The following is a 20,623-nucleotide window of genomic DNA, read 5'->3' on the forward strand; positions in this document are numbered from 1 at the left end:
TTCTCAAAGTCGTGAAGTGAAAGGTATTTTCAAGGAATTCGTCTAAACTGCGCTTCTTAAGCTTCAGAAAATACCCCCTATTATCGCGAGGTTAAGCTCCGGACTAATCTGGGTTTTGACCTTACACTGTTAAAAATCCCGGCGAGAAATTTACGCTTACTCAGTTGCTATTTTGACCACCTGTTACTACCTAATGCATGGATTCGGCGCGAAATAAGTTCGGCGTGAATTTCGCGCTCCGGCCAGAGTGAAAATCTGATAGGCAAATGTAAAACGAAATTGACCCAGCATGGACATGATCCCGGATCGCGGCGTCCATATGGTACAAAAATATGAAATACAATATAAAATATATTACATAATTTCAAAATTTTAGGGTGGGGTCGTACCCATGACTTGAAAAAATTGTTTCTGTATTTCGTAGTGAATGATTATTATATTCCCTCGTTTGAATGTTTTGAGACTTTTTAAGGGTCTTGTTTCGCATCTTAAGCTTCAATTATTTTAACGGCCACAGGCTCAGGAGCCCTTGTCCTTCGATTACTCACCTACATTGCCGTACTAAGGAAAAACACCGTGCGAGCATTCGCATGTCGCCAAATTGCCTCCGGAAAATATTTACTCTTGAAAAACTTTATGATCATTTTTCTTTGAAATTCTCAGACACTTTAGATCATATTACGGACAAAACTTTCTTAAAAATTGGAAGATAAATATTTACAAGTTTTCCCCCAAAATCGTAATTTGTCGAAGGAAATTTGGCAACGCCTGACGGATCATAATGCGTTCTTCCTTGGCATAGCAGCACAGACCTACTCCTACATGCACACGTGTTATCAAATCATAACTCCTTGACCTTTAGGAAAACGTCCCTCCTCTCATCGGGCACTCGAATCCTCTCAATAAATACAGGGTTATTCAAAAGTCACGCACCACTAGTCATGAGGGGGATGGTCATTTGAAATGTTTGAGTTGCCCCCCGCCCCCTTTCCCCGAGGGAATCAAAAACTGGAGAGTACCAAAACATTTTTTTAAAACTCTCGATATGAGGAAAAACGTCTTAAACCGCAAATCGATATCATAATAGGTACTAAAGTTATGGGTAGTGGTGCGTGACTTTTGAATAACCCTGTATATGCTATTTTCCGAACAATTACAGCTGACTTTAGGCTCACTATATTTTCATTCATGCAGTCACTCCGCCCGCGCCATCAGTTCTGTTGTAAGCTCTCGTCTCTTTGTCGGTTTGAAAATATTCCCTCTGTAAAATGTTATTACAAATGAGGGCGATTTGAGTTTCCCACGCTTCAAAGCAAAATCCCAGAGGACGCGCGCGAGGTACGAAAGGTTTGTTGAGGCAGCAATGCTGCCGCTGCCGTGCTAAGGAAAAACGCCGCATGAACCTTCCGGCGTTGCCAAATTTTCTTCGATAGAACAAGAATTTCCTGGTAAACTTATGAATGTTTTCCTTCCAATTTTTCGGATAATTTCGATCGCAATTTCACCCGAGGCCCCTGAAAATTTCACAGAAAAATATTCGCAGCTTTCTTCAAAAACAAGAATTTTAATGAGGGAAATTTGGCAACTCTCGAATGTTCATACGGCGTTTTTCCTTAGCATGGCAGAATGCTCGAACAGTATCCGAGTGCGCCTCACATCCAGGATGCTGTATCGCGCTCCATGCATATTTCACGACGACTCGTGGCATTGATAAAACTTCACTACGTAGCCACACAGTGGACCTGATTTTTTATGCGTTTTGATTGTGGAAACGCGCACACAGGTTTCAAAGTATTAAATTTGTTAAAACTACACCACTCACAGGGTCTATTGTATATTGGGGGGGGGGGGAGAGTGGTTACCCTACACGTGTTCTTCCTGAATTTTTTCCCCCGTAGATTGCGGCTCGTTAGGATAGAGTGGACGAAATTTGCCATTAAGACCTGCAACTTGCAGCCAAACGGCGTCTAGAAATATTATCAAAGTCAGCGTCACAATTTAACAGTGTCTGGCGCCACATCAGCTATTGCAAAATTTAGTGAGCAGTTTAATTTTTTACAAGAGAACGTTGGTGCGGATTTTTTCGAAAGTATTATGGAATTTGCTTCGCACTATGCTGGGAATCTACACTTCAAAAAACAAGTTGGGCAGCGTGACTTACCGGCCGAGTTATGGATCATGGAGCCAAAAAGTATACTTTGGGGCCATGCTTATAGGTTCACGACCAATAAAGTATGGCCCAGAAAGCCATACTGTAGACGGTAAGTAACTTTGGTTAGAAATTATGGATCTCCGAGCCATTTTTTATGGGTCTCAGAGTCATACCTTTTTTTGAGTGATACTGAAATTTGCAACAAAATTCGTACAATCTTTTTCATGTAAAGAATGAGTTGCTCAATTAATTTGGCAGTACGGCCGATGTGGCTTGGTTTCTTGGTCCAATTACAAGTTACCTACGAAAATTCAGTTTTAAAATATTTCGTTGTGCTAAGAGTTTAGTGTAAGACGCGATAAAAGTGCAGAAGAAAACAACGTTTTTTCCTCTTGTTTTTCTCCTTTTACCATTATTTCGGGCTGTTTCGTAAAAATTTGTATTTAAGATAAAAATATACCCATCCGATAAAAAGATCCCAGATCCGGCTTTTGTTTTATATTACGTTACGAAGTTGAAAATTAATCTATTTAAGCGCAATCAATTTTCATTTTTGCCACCGTTTGCTTTAAAGATCTAACGGCCAAGGCCGGATTTACTTACTTGCCACCCATGGGCCGCCTGTATTTTGCTGCCCTCTTCTCATTCGTTTTGAAACATCAATGAAAACCATCAAGTGAACGTGCCAGAGGGAGAAAAGTGCATAAGACGCGTTTACTCATGTTGGACACATTTTTTTGCGAAATCCCTGTCAACACTACTAGCAAAAGTTCGCGGAGCTTTGCGTGAAAGTTAAGTTCCGTAAACCTATCTATAATGTGAGGAGAAGGCCCTCCGTTCATAAGAAATGAACGAAAAAAATTATGAAAGAGCAAACATAAATGTGGATTCATAATTTTAACTCCCGCCACCTCTCCGCGATGACCGTACTGTGTTCGGCGCAATGCGTGAAGTATTCCTACAGTTTTGTAGGCGCTATGCGTTTCACGCTGCCCGCTGCTGACCGCACTGTGTTTGACGCAATGCGAGTAGTATTCATGCAGCCTTGTAGACACTAATATGTGTTACATGCCGACCTTTGCGCCGAGGGTTTCTCCTTTTCATATCAAGTCCTCGTCATCATTGCCCTCTGCGCCGCGCCGTTCCAGGCCAAATTGCGTGTTTGGTTTCTCTCTTAACTCGACTTATTAAAGGTGCTGTCTCTTGTATGACCGAAATATATGTACGACAAAATTAGAAACATTCTCTCAGGAAATGAGAGATTTTGTCACCTTTTCTTGTTTTTAATTTTTTTTCTGAATCCGATTTTTTTTATACCTACATTTAAACAAAATTGCCGCCCCCTTTTGCCGCCATGGGCCGCGGCCCGTGTGGCTCCCCCCTAAATCTGGCCCTGGGCCCGTTTTTTAAATGAGCCCGCTTGATTCGAGTTTTCGATTTAGATTCAAGAAGCGCTCTCAAGGGCCGGGAAATTGTCAGGGATGTAACCCCTTACTTATTAATGCGTTCTCTCGGTGCATTGTGTAAATATTTTGCCGGCCAGCGTGTGGTAGTAAAAATATCGGTGTAATTCCGCGATTAAAAATCGAGGCACACTGAAAAAAAAGTACCCTGGATCAAGCATGATGATTCTTGAATTTGCCGCCAAGAAATGTTTTTCTTCTTGCTTCAAGCTGACTTTTTCTCGATGCGAGAAAAATAATGCTTAAGTTAAGCAAGGAAGTAGCCTATATTAACCAGAAAAATCCTTGATTTAAGAAGAAATACTTCTTGGCGGCACATTTGAGATTATTTTTTTTCCAGTGTAGTATAATTTAAATATGTGTGTTCTATTGGCGCGATTTCGGCATTACGTTTTCCCCGTCAAGTCCGCTACACATCCACAGTGCGACGGATTTATGCAGATTTCCGGGAAGTTTGTTGCATGCATGCGTGGATTAACCAGAATGAATGAGCGAGCGTGCATCTCTCGCTTTCGGCTGAAAACGCACGTGACGCTTCCGGAAGTTTCCAGAGGAGTGCAAACTTTTTTTCGCTCTTCGCGCCAGACATTACATCCAGTGGCGTGGCGTGCTATGCGATATATCGATTGATCTACCAATGGACCTGTTGCATGCAAGAGATACAGCCGCGCGAATAGACTTTTCAGAGGTTAAATGACACGAAAATTACGATGGTCACATTAAAAACGTCTGAAATACACTCCTTACTGCGCAATTTGCGTCGTTAGGAACGCGCTTTTTCAAATTTCCCGGGTCTGGGGGCAGTTTTCTAACGGAAACAATTAACGTCAACTCGCGGCTATTTCCGGTCAACTAAAACTGACAACATAACCTGAAAATCGGAGCTCGTGATATCGTGAAATGAAATGTAGGAGGATTGCGTTGGATATTTAAAAGTTGATCGATTTGGTTGCCGAAGAAGGTCCTTGACTGGGTTCCTCCTGGGAGAAGACGCAGAGGGCGCCCAATGAAAGGTTGGAGGGAAGGGATTGAAGCGGAAATGTTAAGGTGCTCAATCCCCCAAGATTTGTGGTTTGAAAGAGAGCAGTGGAGGTTAGGGGTCGTAGAGCGCGAGGGAGTGCTGTAAAGCGACCTATATGTATGTATCGATTTGGTTACCGCATAAAGCGTATATGGACCACTATAGGAGATCATGTTGGGTTTGTAAACAAACTGAAGGAAAAAATAACAACAACAACAACGACTCGGCATCTTCCGGAAATCACCGAGACCGCCGTTTGCTCGTTTCCGGTGATTAGATAACTGCCCTCAGACGCGGGAAATTTGAAAAAGCGCATTCCTAACAACGCAAATTGCGCAGTAAGGAGTGTATTTCAGACTTTTTTAATGTGACCATCGTAATTTTCGTGTCATTTAACCTTTAAAAAGTCTATTCGCACGGCTGTATCTCTTGCATGCAACAGGCCCATTAAACCCATGGAAAAATATCGATAAAAGGGGTGTTCTCAACGATCATCTTAATACTCGATTCTTTACCATGGCTTCCTATGGGGAAATATCGATAGTGGCGTGGCGTGCAATGCGATATATCGCTCGATCTACCATTTAAACCTATGGAAAAATATCGATAAAAGGGGTGTTCGCAACGGACATCTTAGTACTCGATTCTTTACCATGGCTTCCTATGGGGAAATATCGATAGTGGCGTGGCGTGCTATGCGATATATCGATCGATCTACCATTTAAACCTATGGAAAAATATCGATAAAAGGGGTGTTCGCAACGGACATCTTAATACTCGATTCTTCACCATGGCTTCCTATGGGGAAATATCGATAGTGGCGTGGCGTGCTATGCGATATATCGATCGATCTACCATTTAAACCTATGGAAAAATATCGATAAAATGGGTGTTCTCAACGATCATCTTAATACTCGATTCTTCACCATGGCTTCCTATGGGGAAATATCGATAGTGGCGTGGCGTGCTATGCGATATATCGATCGATCTACCATTTAAACCTATGGAAAAATATCGATAAAATGGGTGTTCTCAACGATCATCTTAATACTCGATTCTTCACCATGGCTTCCTATGGGGAAATATCGATAGTGGCGTGGCGTGCTATGCGATATATCGAATCGATCTACCATTTAAACGCCACTGATAACATCACGCTAGAGAGAGAAAGAGAAAGGGTGAGTGAGATGACGGTCACGTAACAGTTTACTTCATTTATTGACATGCGGTTTTAAGACGAAAGAGGGAGCGTTTTGTATACGATACTAACTTCGACTGCACATCAGAGATGATTGAAAAACATTATACATGGGCAGTATACGATAAATGTACCACATTTTCTGGTGGTTATTGAGAATCGATGAGCCCAAGGTCAAAATTACGTTAGTTCACGCAAGCAAGATTTTTAGTAAAAAGATTTTTGTCGAGCAGGGTAAAAAAAATGAATGAAAGGTGGAAAAAAATAAAATCGGATTAAATCTTCGATTGAAATTTGTGAAAAAAATCTTGATGGAAATAGAATTCTACGTAAAATTATATTACATGTGTTATATCTAATCTCTGTCACTATCATATGTTTTTTTGTTAAAGAAATTGTTTGTGAATTGTTTGTACTTTTTCGTCGAAGTAAATGCAGTTAAGTATATTTTTGTGGCAAACATAAGAGGGAGAAGTTTAATCCAGGGTTTGCGCTCTAAAGGTAACAAATATTTACTTTGAATTGTTCTTTCTCGAAATTACGTTACTTAAATTGCAAAATTAGGACCATCCCAACACTGTTTTGGTGTTTTAAGTATGGGTATTTGTCTTCCTCAAAATTTTTGGGGGAAATCTTCGCCATAATCTTCGGGTAATAATGAGGTAATTTTGGGTTTAAACGAATCAAGGTCCCACTGTAACCGTAAAGTTTACAAAAATTATGAAACCAATTGGCTGCAATTGCCCGCGACATAACCACCAAAACTTAATAAGTTAGGGTGTATGAAAAACACGTCGAAACGTCCTCAGTTAGAAACCCACGCGATGAACACTAGATGAATTTCACTAAAGCGTCTGAATGCAACTATTTAAACTAGTCCGTGCTGCATACGTACAATGTTGAGGGCGTTTTGACTTTCTAGGTACTCAGCGCTTCACCTGCAGTGGGACAGCGCAGGCGGGCAGTTTTATTGAGAAGATCAGACAGTGCGATTTTATTACTTCATTTGTTCCGCAAAGACATATCTTAGGCTCGAAAAGTTGCTTTAAACATCACGCTCAGCACATATTAATAGCATAACTGATGCACAAAAGGTACACTTGGTTTACGTCTTTGTGCAACTATACATACATTCCAGTCGCTTTACAGCGCGCTCGGGCGCTCTGCGACACCTAATCGCCATCCTTGCCTATCGATCCAGAGGTCATCTGGTAGATGGCATCTTGTGATTTCATCTTGAATGCCACCAATCCACGATTTTGCTGGGCGTCCCCTACGCCTTCTCCCAGGAGGAACCCAATCTAGCACCTTCTTAGGCAACCTATCATCCGCCATTCGTTGAACATGACCATACCAGACAAGCTGTTTGGTCATAATTTCATGCACGATGTTCTGCTCGGCGTTCATGATCTCACGGACTCTTTCGTTCCTTACGTGATCTCTCCTCGAGATTCCGGCTGATCTTCGCCAGAAATCCATCTCAGTTGCCTTAAGAATCTTTTTGGTACGCTCTTTCATGGGCCACACTTCACTGCCGTAGGTCAGAGTGCTTTTGATTATGGTGTTATAAATCATTCTCTTTGTGCAACTATTCGTGCCCTAAATTAAGTATTTAGAATATAAAAGACTTGCAGATGCAATGAATGCTCATTGAATGACATTGCTCTATGTTCTTGGCTCTTTGCTGCAGAACTGCCCGCCAGCGCCACGCGCCACAGGCCGCAGGTGAAGCGCTAATGCCTGGAAGTCAAAACGCCTTCAATCCCGTGTATATGCAACACGGACATCCATGGAGTTCGAATAGTTGTATCCAGGCGCTACACTCAAATTCATTTTTTTTTCACCTGCACCACTAACAATAAGTGAGGACGGTTTGCTTCTTTCTATTACTTATTCAGTTAATTCCAGCGTTGTTTATTGTACTAATGAAGTAAAATATTACTACGTTTTATTGAAACTTTGTCAATTTACCTAGAAATGCTTTAATTTTTTAAAAGTACCTCTACGATATACCCTCCAAAAATGTGGGCAAAGGCTGAGATGCTGCTCGAATTGACTTCTCAATACTACTTATCAAGACTATGAGGATTTTAATAGTTTTTTTTCTTCTTCCATTTTGTGAAAAATCGGGTTTTTTTACGGATACCGTTCACCGCGGATCATTTGTGGTTTATCATTCAATATTAAAGGCACACTTAAGGCCTATGGATTCACATATCTGCATGAGATGACGAGGTTAAGCAAAGCAGTCACTTCTGCTTGATCTGTGTTGCAGTGTTTCTAGCTCTCATCTCCTATTTTAATTTTTTGGAAGGGTACCTACCAACATCCCGACTCGAAAATTGTTGCATTCTTTTTGCCAATGCAAAAATTATTTCTATAAAATATACGATAACGTTGATTGGTTTCGTTCCAAACAATTAAAATAAGTGCTGAGAGTTTGGAGCACTGCAATGTAGATATGACTGTTTTGCTTAACTCTATCCAAATGAGATTAAGTTGATCAAAGTTTTAGAATAAAATTGAAGAAATCTCTAGTTCTGATGAAGACGTGTTTTTGAACTGCAGGATGCAAAGTTCCTTTGATTCTTGTAAGCTGGAAATACTGTTTTCCTTCCATTTAAATCAATTGGAAATATCGATTTCAGATGAGAGAGCCTCCTCGCTTGGATTCAATTGTTTTGCATACATTTAAATTGATGAACTTCAGCGCTGCCAAGTTGCAATAATCAATACTGCTGACCGCGTTTCATCCAGCAGCTACTGCAGAAAGTCTATCAGATTGGAACTTATCGCATCTTATTGGATCTTGTTTATGAAACTTATCGACGGTGTAAGTCGGCAATCACATAACTCGGTTTGCGACGTCGCAGACTTCCTTCCATCCTTATTATTTTAAACAGAAAACTGCTCAACGGCAATTCTTTAAAGCTGCCGTAATTTTTCTTCTCTCTGCGAAGAAAATTCTGCATAAACTTCAAGGAATGACGTCAATTTGTTTTCCTTTAAAAAATAACATACAGGCGGATATTTTCATACACCGCAAACGAGATATGTGATTGCGGACTTACGCCATCGATAGGTCTTAACATTTTATTGTACTCAACAGTAACACATCAGTTAAAATGACTTCATTTTTCAATAAGGGACTTGTATTTGGACCACATTTGCAATGAAGAGCTACTAATTACGACATATTTTAGAAACAGCGTAGTTGTCCTTTGCTCCCTTAGGCAGATAGGAGTTTTTATGAATAAAATAAATATTTCCGAAGAAGAAATGTGATGAAATTCAAATGCTTACATGGTGTATTTACTCAGCACGGCAGTGATGCTGGTGTTGCAGGGTTTTTAGAATCACCCTGTAAAAGGACGAACATTTTTTCTATATTAAACCTAGAATGTTCACTCCTCATTGCAATATGTAGTCGAATATACTATTACTACGGGTCGAAAATGGCACATCATTGAAAAAAAAAGAATCCTAAATTTGCCGCCAAGAGGTATTTCTTCTTAAATCAATAATTTTTCTGATTAATATATCGACGGTGAAACTACCAAACCACATATCTCGGTTTGCGACGTCGCAGACTTCCTGTCATACTTTATTTTTTAAATGAAAAACTACTTAACGTCTAGTCTTGAAAATTTCTGTGATTTTTCCTCTTTGTGCGGAGAAAATTCTGTGAAAATTTCAAAGAATGATATTGATTTGGTCGACTCCAAAAAAATAAAATGCGAGCGTAGATTTTTAAACACCGCAAACGAGACACGTGGTTTGGTAGTTTCACCGTCGATATGCTACTTGTTTGCCTAACCCGAACATTATTTTTCTTGTATCAAGAGAAAGTCAGTCTAAAGCAAGATAAAAAAGATTCTTGGCGGCAAATTCAAGAATCATCATGCTTGATCCAAGCTACTTTTTTTTCAGTGATAAGCGACTCACCAGAGTGAATTCCGATTCGGAGTTTGAGCTTGTCGTCAGGTCTGTGTTTTATGGTGAAAGTCTTCACAGCCTTCAGTAACTCTAGAGACATCAGCGCGATTTCTCTCGCGTGTTCTAGACCGTTGCGCACGGGGAGCCCTGACACTACCATGTACGCATCACCGATTGTCTCCACCTGGACAAAAGAAATAAACATCCAAAAATTTAAACAAAGCCATCGAACAAGAAAAACAACAAACCCATCGTATAGGCTAAAGTATATTTATACACGGAGAAAAAAACTTCATGCGTGGGACCCGAAGTTTAGGTCATATGGATCTCTGAACTTTTCGGATTGAGCATCTGAACACTTTAGGTCCAGCTGCTGAGGTTTGGATCACACATCTGAAACTTCAGTTATCTTAAGTACTTCGGTTTTCACATCCGAAAAACTTCGGTTCTCACATCCGAAAAACTTCGGTTCTCACATCCGAAAAACTTCGGTTCTTACATCTGAAGTACTTCAGATGTAAGAACAGAAGTTTCAGATGTGTGATCCGAACCTCGACAGCTGAACCTAAAGTGTTCAGATGCTCAATCCGAAAACTTCCTAACCTAAACTTTGGGTCCTAAGCACTAGGTTTTTTTCTCCGTGTATATGAACGTATTTCTGTCAAACGGAACTAAGCACCATCGGGGAGGAAGGTAGAGGGGGGCTTGGATTGGCGGCGAAGCCGGGCGTCAGGCTCATTCCGTCTAATGCTCGCAATGCTTTTCCATGGCGCTTAGTTCCGTTTGACAGAACGCGCTATCCGGCATTCTAAATTCCTCAAAAGGAACTCAAATTGGCGCTTAGTTCCGTTTGACAAAAATACGTTCATATGGAGAGTATGGACGAGGATGTCACGGAGACCTTAAGGCTATAAAAATGGCAATGCTGCCGTAATAAGGAAGAAATCCTTACGAGTCACCAGACGTTGCCAAATTTCTCTATAAAATCACGAATTATCAGGAAAACTCGTGAATATTTCCCGTCCAATTGCTCAAAGGATTTCGCTCTATAGGCATGCATGGCGTTTTTGCGATGTATCAATTTATCTGCTATTTAAATTTTTGGGGAAGGATAAAAAACAGGGTGATCGCAACGGATACCTTAATAATAGATTATTTACCGTAACTTTATATGGGAAGATATGGAAAACTGATCATTCACGCCTCGCCCCTGTTTTGTTTGTAATTTGACCTAAAAAGTCAGAGCATTTCTAGGAAAAATATCCCTGACTTTTCTCAAGTATAAACAGTTTCTGAGAGGGAATTTGGCAACATTTGAATGCTCATACGGCGTATTTCCTTAACACGGCAGCGTGGGTCGCGGGTGGACGGTGTGCACCTCAATACACGGTGTATGTACACTCATGTAGGAGCAGTTTAGGCAATTTGCACAACGGACCGCTTGAGTAACGGTGTAGTGCTTGAAGCATGACTGCGATGTCGAAGGCGCTGTGGTGGCGAATGGTCCGCGTTGGTGCCTCTTGTTGCCCCCAATGAGTGGAACTCGCAGCGTCAGCAAATGAAAATGAAGTATACAGCATACTGCTGAAAATTGTGCGAGTGGTCTGCTTAAATACTGATTTTTGTGTAAATCACTGCAGCACAAAAGACAATAGAAAAACCGAGAAACCCCAGTTTCAACCCAAGGCTTTGGTTACTTTGTGTTCCACTTCCCGTAGTAACCAAACTCATGGGTTATTTTCTCTCTCAATGTAGCGTCGTTCAGTTTCTCAGAATTTCAAATTGAATTGATGCGACGCACAGTGGATCGAGTCAACTAGAGAGGTCGGACATGAAATTGTTTACAAAAACTCCAAATTTTGTTGTTTATTTCGTCACAATTTAAAGTTCATGGGGTGCTTTTGAAAGAAAATTTCACGAGAAAACCGACGAAACCATCACTGAAAAAAAAGGATTGCTAATTCACCGATTTAGGGTGGAGCAAAATTTGCTTCACTTCGTAAAGCTTTCTTATCCGTGCACGGTGTTGAATCAAGTGAACGACTAGCACGAATTGCTACACCGATTTGCCACATCTGCGCGCTTTCATGCAGTTAATCTTGCATCGAGTGGCTTGGAAGTGTATAACTGCATTTTTTGGTATTGGTACTTTGCGAACAGTAAAAATAGCTCAATAGTTAGGCTGAAATAGCGGAATTTACGGAAAAATAGCGAAATTTACGGAAGAATAACTAAAAAGGTAACAGACGTAGCTTTTCAGAGAGCAAAATCACATACACGCGTGTGTGTAAGTTAGCTGAAATTTGTGTAGCGATTACCTATACCTGCATGGTTTGCACGTTCGTTTTTTAGCTACAACATGCCATGAAATACCCGCGTGCACGGCAATTTCAGCAATATTCTTTTTTTCAGTGCACTTTTGGAACTTCAAAGTTTTGTACGAACGGAGTTATAAGCGTTTATAGTTTCCGAATTGTGTCCGACATCCCCTATCGACTCGGTCCACTGTGCGACGTGGAAGCAAGCCTGCGCGCCCACCAATCTTGTCTCACCCTTGAGGCATATTTCGTCGCTTGGCCAACGTAAGGGCGTAACTACAAATTGAGGTGAGCCCGGGAAAGCATTGAAACATACGGAAGACAGGGTTTATTGCAGAGTGTAGTTACGCCTTTATGCCAGGTAGGCAACGATTTAAATTGAAGTGGAATGCAATTGCTGCAACAGAGAAAATATGCGGGTTATTTGCAATTCCCCGCAGTTACCCGGAGACGCTCCCTCTTGGGGCGTTGAGAGGGAGGCGGAATCTCACCTTTCCCAAGAATGGAGACAGCGGTTAGTAGGAGGAAAAGGAACAGATTCAAATGCTCCTGTTTCATCTCATTTCTCTTAGAGATGGTCCACAAATTTGCGCAATATCGGGTACTTACAAAAAACAGAAAAAAACTCAGGATAACAAATCGTCACCATCCGACCTAAGTATTACGAGCGCCATGTGGCCTTTAAAAAATATCCGGCGCCATTTTATTTTTTTATAGTTTGTGCATTGGAAAAAAAACTCATTGAATCTAGAGTCCAGAATCTTAAAAACTTCGACAAGAAAAAATACTCTTGATTCAATCAGATTTAAGCTTAAATCAAGAACCAAGCTTCTTAATTTGAGCGGATTTCCTTTTGATTTAAGCTTGAATCTGATTTAATCAAGAGTCCTTTTCCTTGTCGATGTTTTTAAGAGTCTGGACTCTAGATCCACTGTGTTTTTTTTTCCAGTGTGCTGAATTTAGCACAGAGATCCGTAAAAAAAATATTGGTGCGAAGATATGGTCATACAGTTTAAGTTTTTGTCGACTTAAGTCATTTATTTGTCCACTGACTGCCATATTTGGATTTCATTTTGCTAAGAAGAGCTACTAATTCTGACTCTCCTAAAAAACAACATGTCGTCACCTTCCAAAGTATCGCAAGCGCCATGCGACGTTTAAACATTGCCGCCGCCATTTTATTTTTTTTTTTCGAGACATTTTTCACAGAAACTGGCCGAAAATTTCACTAAATTTACTTCGTGCTGTCGATAAAATTAAGTGAAATTTGCAAAAAAATGCATCCAACAATTCCTCTGTAAAAAAATTAAAATGGCGGCCGATATTAATCGTCACATGGCGCTTGTGATACTTTGGTTGGAATAAGGTGACGAAATGCTATTCAAAAGCTTACCGCATGGTGACGACGAACACATGTGCTATTCGAACGGTGTTTTTTGGATAAAAACGAGTAAAATAAGCTGTTGTTAAAAAGTGTCTAATTTTTAAACGCGTGCTTAGCAGCTTGCTGCCAGCGCGTAACGCGCGCTGGCGCCTACAAACCTAACAGGGATACTTCACGCATTGCGCAATGCGTGAAGTATCCCTGTTAGGTTTGTAGGCGCTGCCCGCTCGCCCGCCGAGCCGCAGCGTGCCACGGCACCTCAAGCAACTATTTCGCAACAGAAGTGTTGCACAGTATCATGTGAAATTGAAGGCGCTTCAACATATTAAGAATGACAGGCATTCTTTAAAAATATGGAGCTTCCCTCGCAAGATAAATCACGTTACTACGGCACAAAAAGAGAGCGGTAGTCCAAAAGCTCACTAAGTCTTAGTATTTCCTTTAATAACTTTTAGGATAATTTTTGAATTTCATTCCAGAAAAAAAGTGCCTCAATTTAGGCAGTAATATTCTTAAGTATGCCGTCGAGAAGATTTTATCTTGAAAGAAGAATAAAGTAGCCGATGAAAGCGAGTTTCTGCTTGATGCAAGTGACTTTTCTTTTTATATAAGCATATTTTTTCTTTAAACAAGCATTATTTTTTTTATTGATTCATGAAGAAATCTTCTCGGCGGTAAATTTGAGCATATTTCTGCTTGAATCGAGTCACTTTTTCCTATTATTAAGTTCAAAAATCATGATAAACGTAATTGAATACAGATATTAGGACTTAGTAAGTTTTTCGACTAAAACTCTCTTTTTGTCTTCGTCACTCGATTGAAAGTGTGCGAGGGACTTTCGTGCTTTGAGAAAAAAAGAATACACACGGGTGTTAGTTTGTCTATTTGTAGTACCTACCTCCCTTGTCGATTGCAACCACTCGCTTCTACCAATAGGATCCCTCCATATCCCGTTGGTCTTCTTCGCCGATCGCTTTGTCTATAAATCTCAGAGATAAATAGATATAAAATACCAAAGGGAATTAAAGCAATCCTATTGGTAGAAGCGGGTGGCTGCAATAGACAAAAATTGTAAGTTTCTCAGTGTTGTTTCTTGTTTTCTAGCGAAATCCAGCGCACTGAAAAAGAAGGAATCTTAAATTTGCCGCCAAGAGATATTTCTTCTCAAATCAAGAATTTTTCTGATTAATATAAGCTACTTTTTTGCTCAACTCAAGCATTATTTTTCTTGTATCAAGAAAAAGTCAGCTTAAAGCAAGATAAAAAAAAAGTTCTTGGCGGCAAATTTAAGATTTCTTTTTTCAGTGCGGAGAACTTTGGATTTTCGAACTCATTGCCCCTTCGGTAACACGCGAGAGTTCGTTCGTACGTTGTTTAGCGCCCCATTCAGTCCAAATGATCAATTTACCCCGACCGTGACCTTCCCCGAGCGGTTACACGCCCCGATCGCTCAGTTTATCGCGAAGATTTGCTCAATGAATGAAGCTGTTTGCCCGGCATACATCAAGGGTCTCGCAGCCCCGTGCGCTCGCACCGAAAACCGCCGATTCCCCGGCGAACCCGCGGGATCGCGGCGGGAATAACGGCATCCCCGCCCGGGAATTATTTCCCCGAGCACGTCGCTCGTATAAATAAATACGCTGAATCATTTTTCGAGTGCTTTCGTCTATGAAAAAGTGTATTTCACCCCCTCCGCCAGTGGCATGGCGAGTTTTGCGATATATCGATTGCTATGCCATTTAAACCTATAAAAAGGATCGATAAAAAGGGTGTTCGCAGCGAGCACCTTAATAATCGATTCTTTCCCATAGGGTTAAATGGCATAACAATCGATATATCGCAATTCACGCCACGCCACTGCCCTCCGCCGTCTCACCCCCTCGCCGTCTCACGTTCTCCGCCCTCCCCGATTGCCCCCGGGCGGAGTCGACAATAAGTGTGTTCGCCGTAAACGCGCCATTCACATTAAACTAATGCATTTTTGCAATCGGGGGATGCGTCGCTGCCGACCGGCGGACGTGCCCCGATCCTGCACGTGCAAAAAGCTTAGAGATTTGGCAACGGTGTGGAAATTCCGCCGGGGGCCGGTGCCCCCCAATCCCCTCCCCAGCTAGAGTCGGGCTCTGTTGGGTGTCTATGGTTGCAGCCCCTCGGGGTTACCGGGAGTACCCGGCACCCCGGTCGATTTCCGGTTTCATGTTCTTTGCCACCCGTGGATCAGTGGCGTGGCGTGCTTTTCGATCCATCGATATTTCCTCATTTGAAGCTGGGGTAAATAATCGATTATTAAGGTGTTCGCTGCAAACTCCCTGTTTATTGATACTTTTCCATAGGTTTAAATGGCTGATCAATCGATACGTCGCAAAGCACTGTCAGTGGCGTGGCGTGCTTTTCGATCTATCGATGTTTCCCCATTTGAAGCTGTGGTGAATAATCGATTATTAAGGTGTTCACTGCGAACGCCCTGTTTATCAATACTTTTCCATAGGTTTAAATGGCAGATCAATCGATACATCGCAAAGCACGCCACACCACTGCCAGGGGCGTGGCGAGGCGTGCTGTTCGGTCTATCGATGTTTCCACATTTGAAACTGTGGTAAATAATCGATTATTAAGGTGTTCACTGTGAACGCACTGTTATCGATACTTTTCCATAGGTTTAAATGGCAGATCAATCGATTTATCGCAAAGCACGCCACGCCACTGCCATGGATCTTTGCGTTAATTTGCACCGGTGCAGTTTCATTGAACCCTGGGGAAATTTCACCCTTGCGTGGGAGAATACCGTCACGTGCCTGCGGCCGAAGTGTCACAAGCGCCATGCGACGTTTGAAAATTTCCGCAGCCATTTTATTTTTTTACGGAGAGATTGTTCAACGACGCTGTCCAAAAATTTCACTGAATTTTCTCTGCAATGCCGATAGAAATCCGTGAAATTTTCAAACAGATTCCACCAACAATTTCTCTGTAAAAAAATAAAATGACGGCGGAAATTTTTAAACGTTGCATGACGCTTGTAATCCTTTGGCCGCGAGCTGACGATACCAAAACGACACGCTAGAATGCCTCGATAGGGAGATTATGGACACGTCGGTAATTTCGAGGTTAGTTTAGGGTATGGATAGCTTCCAGGGCTCAAAAAGTCAGGCAACCTATGACCTCAAATTATCAAGAGTGATTTGTTTTTAAAATTGTTGCGCTCCGTCGTTTGTAAAGCACGCATTTGATTTAGTTTTTGCGGAACCGACATGGCATCGCAAGTTTTCATCCAGAAATGAATCAAGAAACACCAATCTAAGGGGTGGGGGGAGCGGAGAGTATAGCCCTCCTTTTTTTTAAGAGGGAGGGGTTACGAACTTGTATTATATTATTTGCATTACGGGATGGGGGAGCATTCAATTCAATTATTTCTATGAATAAAATTTCACTTCTTATAAGGCTTATAAAATGGCCAACAAAGTTGTTCGTCAATCATCATCGGTCGATGAATAGAGCTTATTTCCGGATTTAACTTCTCCTTCACCCGATTAAAATGCTGGAATTAAGCAAGCACAATTTTCACAGTATGTTGTCGTTGATTAGAGAGTGTTTTCCGCCTAAAATTCAATTATGGATTCAATTTTTCTGCAACCAATCCGTACAAAAATTGGTAAACTAAAAAATTTTCTTATTTCCTCGTAGACAATCATTTGCATTGCTGAATGGACCACTAGACAAGGTACGAATTTAAAGCAATCTGATACTTGTTTCTTAACCAGAATTTCATGTAGAACACGATTCGTGCAACGAAAATTACTGAAACTAACTCCCAACGAAGATATTAACGTTTTTATTTCACATTGGTTACGAGGAATTTGGACTGCCCGCTCACAAGAAACTCAAAGCTCTACTTGAGTCAAATCGCGCACTACAACGGTTTCAGCAAGCTTCTCAATCGAGCAATGTTCATTTCTCATCATGTGTTGTTCAAACCACAAGAAATTTGCTATAGCTGAACCAAACCGTCAAGATTGAGGTTTTCAGATTTTTATATCGCAGAGACTGTCATGATAAACGTTTAGCGCGCGATGTGAATCACGCAGAGCATTGAGTTTTCATGAGCGGGTGGTTTGAATTCACGCATCAAGAATCATTAAATATAATCGTAAGGAGTTGATTTCGGTAATTTTTGTTGTGCGCATCGTGTTCTACGTGAAATTTTGGTGAAGAAATATGTATCAGAATGCTGAAATTCGTACCTTGTCTAGTGGTCCATTATTTACATTTATCTGTGACGTCATCTTGGAACTCTCCGATAAATCTTGCCTGTGATTTGGCAAGGTCGCATTCATGGTCTATTAGGAGAGTTGTTGCCGGCGCCATCGCGCCGGAGACATCGGGTAAGCGGATAGACGCACAGTGATTCCAAACTCGACCGAAACCTTAAAAACTTATGAGTCTTAAAAAGTTACCAGTTAAGTAGGAGTGTCCTCAAGCGCCAAAATCAATCCAACCTTGGTTACAATAATTTCTACGGGTTGTCACAATGGAAGGTCTATTTTTAACCGAATTATTTGTTATAACCGGTTATTGAACCTTAACATTAAGATCAATAAAATTTTCATGAATTTGGCTAACAATAAGATACGCATCGACGGTGCAATTCGGCAATCACATAACTCGGTTTGCGACGTCGTAGACTTCCTGTCATACTTTATTTTTTAAACGGAAAACTACTCAACGGCACTGCCGCGGCACTTCTTTAAAACTGCCTTAATTTTTCTTCTCTATGCGAAGAAAATTCTGCACAAACTTCAAGGAATGATGTCAATTTGTTCTCCTTTAAAAAAATGACTTAGAGGCGGAGATTTTCAGACACCGCAAACGAGTAATGTGATTGCCGACTTACACCGTCGATATGTCGTAGGCAATTAGTCAACATGAGGAATTATTCACGCTCCCCGGATACTTTCTTGCCTACGAAAGAATACCGAAGGCAAACTTAAAATGTACAATTAACAAGTAGGGTCATCACATCGTTTACTAGGCTCTATCAAAAGGTACGCAGCAAAATGAATGTACAAGTTGATGACCAAAGTGCCATGTGACCAAGTATCTCCATTGCAGTGTTACATAATTCCCGCTCCTATTTTTTTTTTTTTTTTTTTTCGAGGATCAAGAAGCCAACTAAATGGCTTGAAATTGGGAATTTGCGGGTGTCTGGAATGTTGTAAATTTCGAGTTTATAATGGAACTGAGAGAACTTAGCATGAGAATATCCTTAACTTATAAATTAACCAATTTTTGGAGGAACCGCGACAAAATAATCTAAATACACGGTGTTTAAACGGGAAATGCCGCCTGATGACGGCACAAGGCGGCAGATTTTCTTAATGTTAAATCTATTTTTGTACAATTTTCATCTTCAGATAAACTGATGAAAAATACTGCAAACTCAGCTCATTGAGCACTCTCAGATGAAGCAATATTTGCTTGTACAAGTTCTCCATTTACACGGAAAATTCTGCTAAAAGGGGATAAAAACCAAGGGAGTTTTCAAGAAGTTACGTTAATTAGTTTTCCAAAGAAAAAGTATAGTATAACAGGAATTCTGCAATGTCGTTAATACGCCGCAATACGTCGTTTGGCACTTTAGCCATTGATGTACTTTTGAATAGCTAACTAACTATTTGTGCCGCTTCTCGGTAAATTCCTAAGTGACAAAATTGAGGGCCAATTTAAAATCGACGATACCAAACAGTAGGCTCATGAAATTGTTTATTAGGTTCAATTAAAGCTCACAGAGCGAGATAAATGTGTGTTTTTCAAGCGGCTAACTATTAATTTGTGCTAACTAGTAGGTTTGTTGCCTACGCTGCAAAATTGAAGGCGCTTTTGACTTGCGACTCCTATCGACAGGTTAAAAACATTGTTCATCGGTTCAATTAAAGCGTATACGAGGGAGCTTATACAGAGCTACATACTTCAAGGGTGGTTTTAGAATATTAAAGTTTGTTATTAAACTTCATTTTGATACGATGAAAGTACTTACAGTCTAATTGTTTCCCCCCTACAACGACGAAATTTCAACAATTGGCTAGCAGAGGATGAAATATGTTTTAATCTCTGCACTAACAAGCTCCCACAGAGTAAAACTCTCTTTGTATTCAACAAGCATTAAATTTAAATATCAATGCCTCAATAAAGGTGATTTTTCCCGACTTTTCATGGAGTGAAAAGTTTTTTCATATAAAAATTTGAGATGAAAACATGTAAAAAATTATTATATTTTTCTAGCAGCATTCTGAAATTTACATACGTGTCGGAATCAGACCAGTAATCCAGGTTTTCAATCGATAAACTGCGTTTTATCAAAGGAAGTTCCCTCTGCATTCCAGGTTGAATGAATCTGAACCAACTGTTTTTTTTCCATTGAACGGATTGCTAAAATGCGTTATAAAGAGCCTGATGCCCTGAACAATATTTTCTCTTTTGTCAACAATCAATAATGGAACGTTGATAAAGACAGCATTTCTGGTTTTGTAGATATTAAACGCTTTTTGTATTTTATTTATAGCGATAAATGTGCTAACAAAATAAAATCTAAACGTGGATTGACAGTTTGCGCGTGTTGGAAATAGCTGGCCAAAATTTTACGGGCCTCAAACTTTAAATCAACAACATTGTAAATGATATCACTTAATTTGATCAAAATTCCTGAATATCGTAGTTTCCCGGGCGAGGAAGCGTAACTGTATTCCAAGATTTCCAAATTGATGCAAAAGATTACATTTTTCAAAATAATGAACACGTGCAATTTTTGAACAAAATTTCTATGATTTTTGCGTAAAAACGAGGATAAAAATCGGTGAAATTTTCAGTTTAAAATAGGCGCGATTCTCCACGAAAAATGCAATTTTGCAGGGGAAATTTGGCAACGTTGAAATGCGATCACGATCTTTCGTGAAGGTAACGACGATATCGGGTTACGTGATCGATTAGTGATCCCAAATTTATAGTATTTAGCCCATTGATCATGTCTCTAGGTCACTGTGCGACAAAGTGGAAAGCCGAACGCTACGGGATCTATATCAAGTTGCATGTGATTGGCTGCCCATTCCAGACTTTATTTGTTTATTTATTGTTTCCGTAATTTTTTAGGAGGACGAAGT

The 20,623-nt window shown here is 40.5% G+C and overlaps 1 protein-coding gene across 4 annotated transcripts in view; it reads right to left on the minus strand.

Moving 5' to 3' along the window:
- Positions 1-20,623, minus strand: part of LOC109044685 (atrial natriuretic peptide receptor 1) — a 589,109-nt gene that overhangs the window by 17,708 nt on the left and 550,778 nt on the right. For all 4 annotated transcript variants that reach the window (XM_072305169.1, XM_072305168.1, XM_072305171.1 and 1 more), the window contains one exon: positions 9,780-9,954. In XM_072305169.1, the coding sequence (XP_072161270.1) occupies positions 9,780-9,954 (175 nt within the window). The remainder of the gene's footprint in view (positions 1-9,779; positions 9,955-20,623) is intronic.

Source organism: Bemisia tabaci, chromosome 10 (assembly GCF_918797505.1).
Source record: "Bemisia tabaci chromosome 10, PGI_BMITA_v3".
NCBI classification, from domain to species: domain Eukaryota; kingdom Metazoa; phylum Arthropoda; class Insecta; order Hemiptera; family Aleyrodidae; genus Bemisia; species Bemisia tabaci.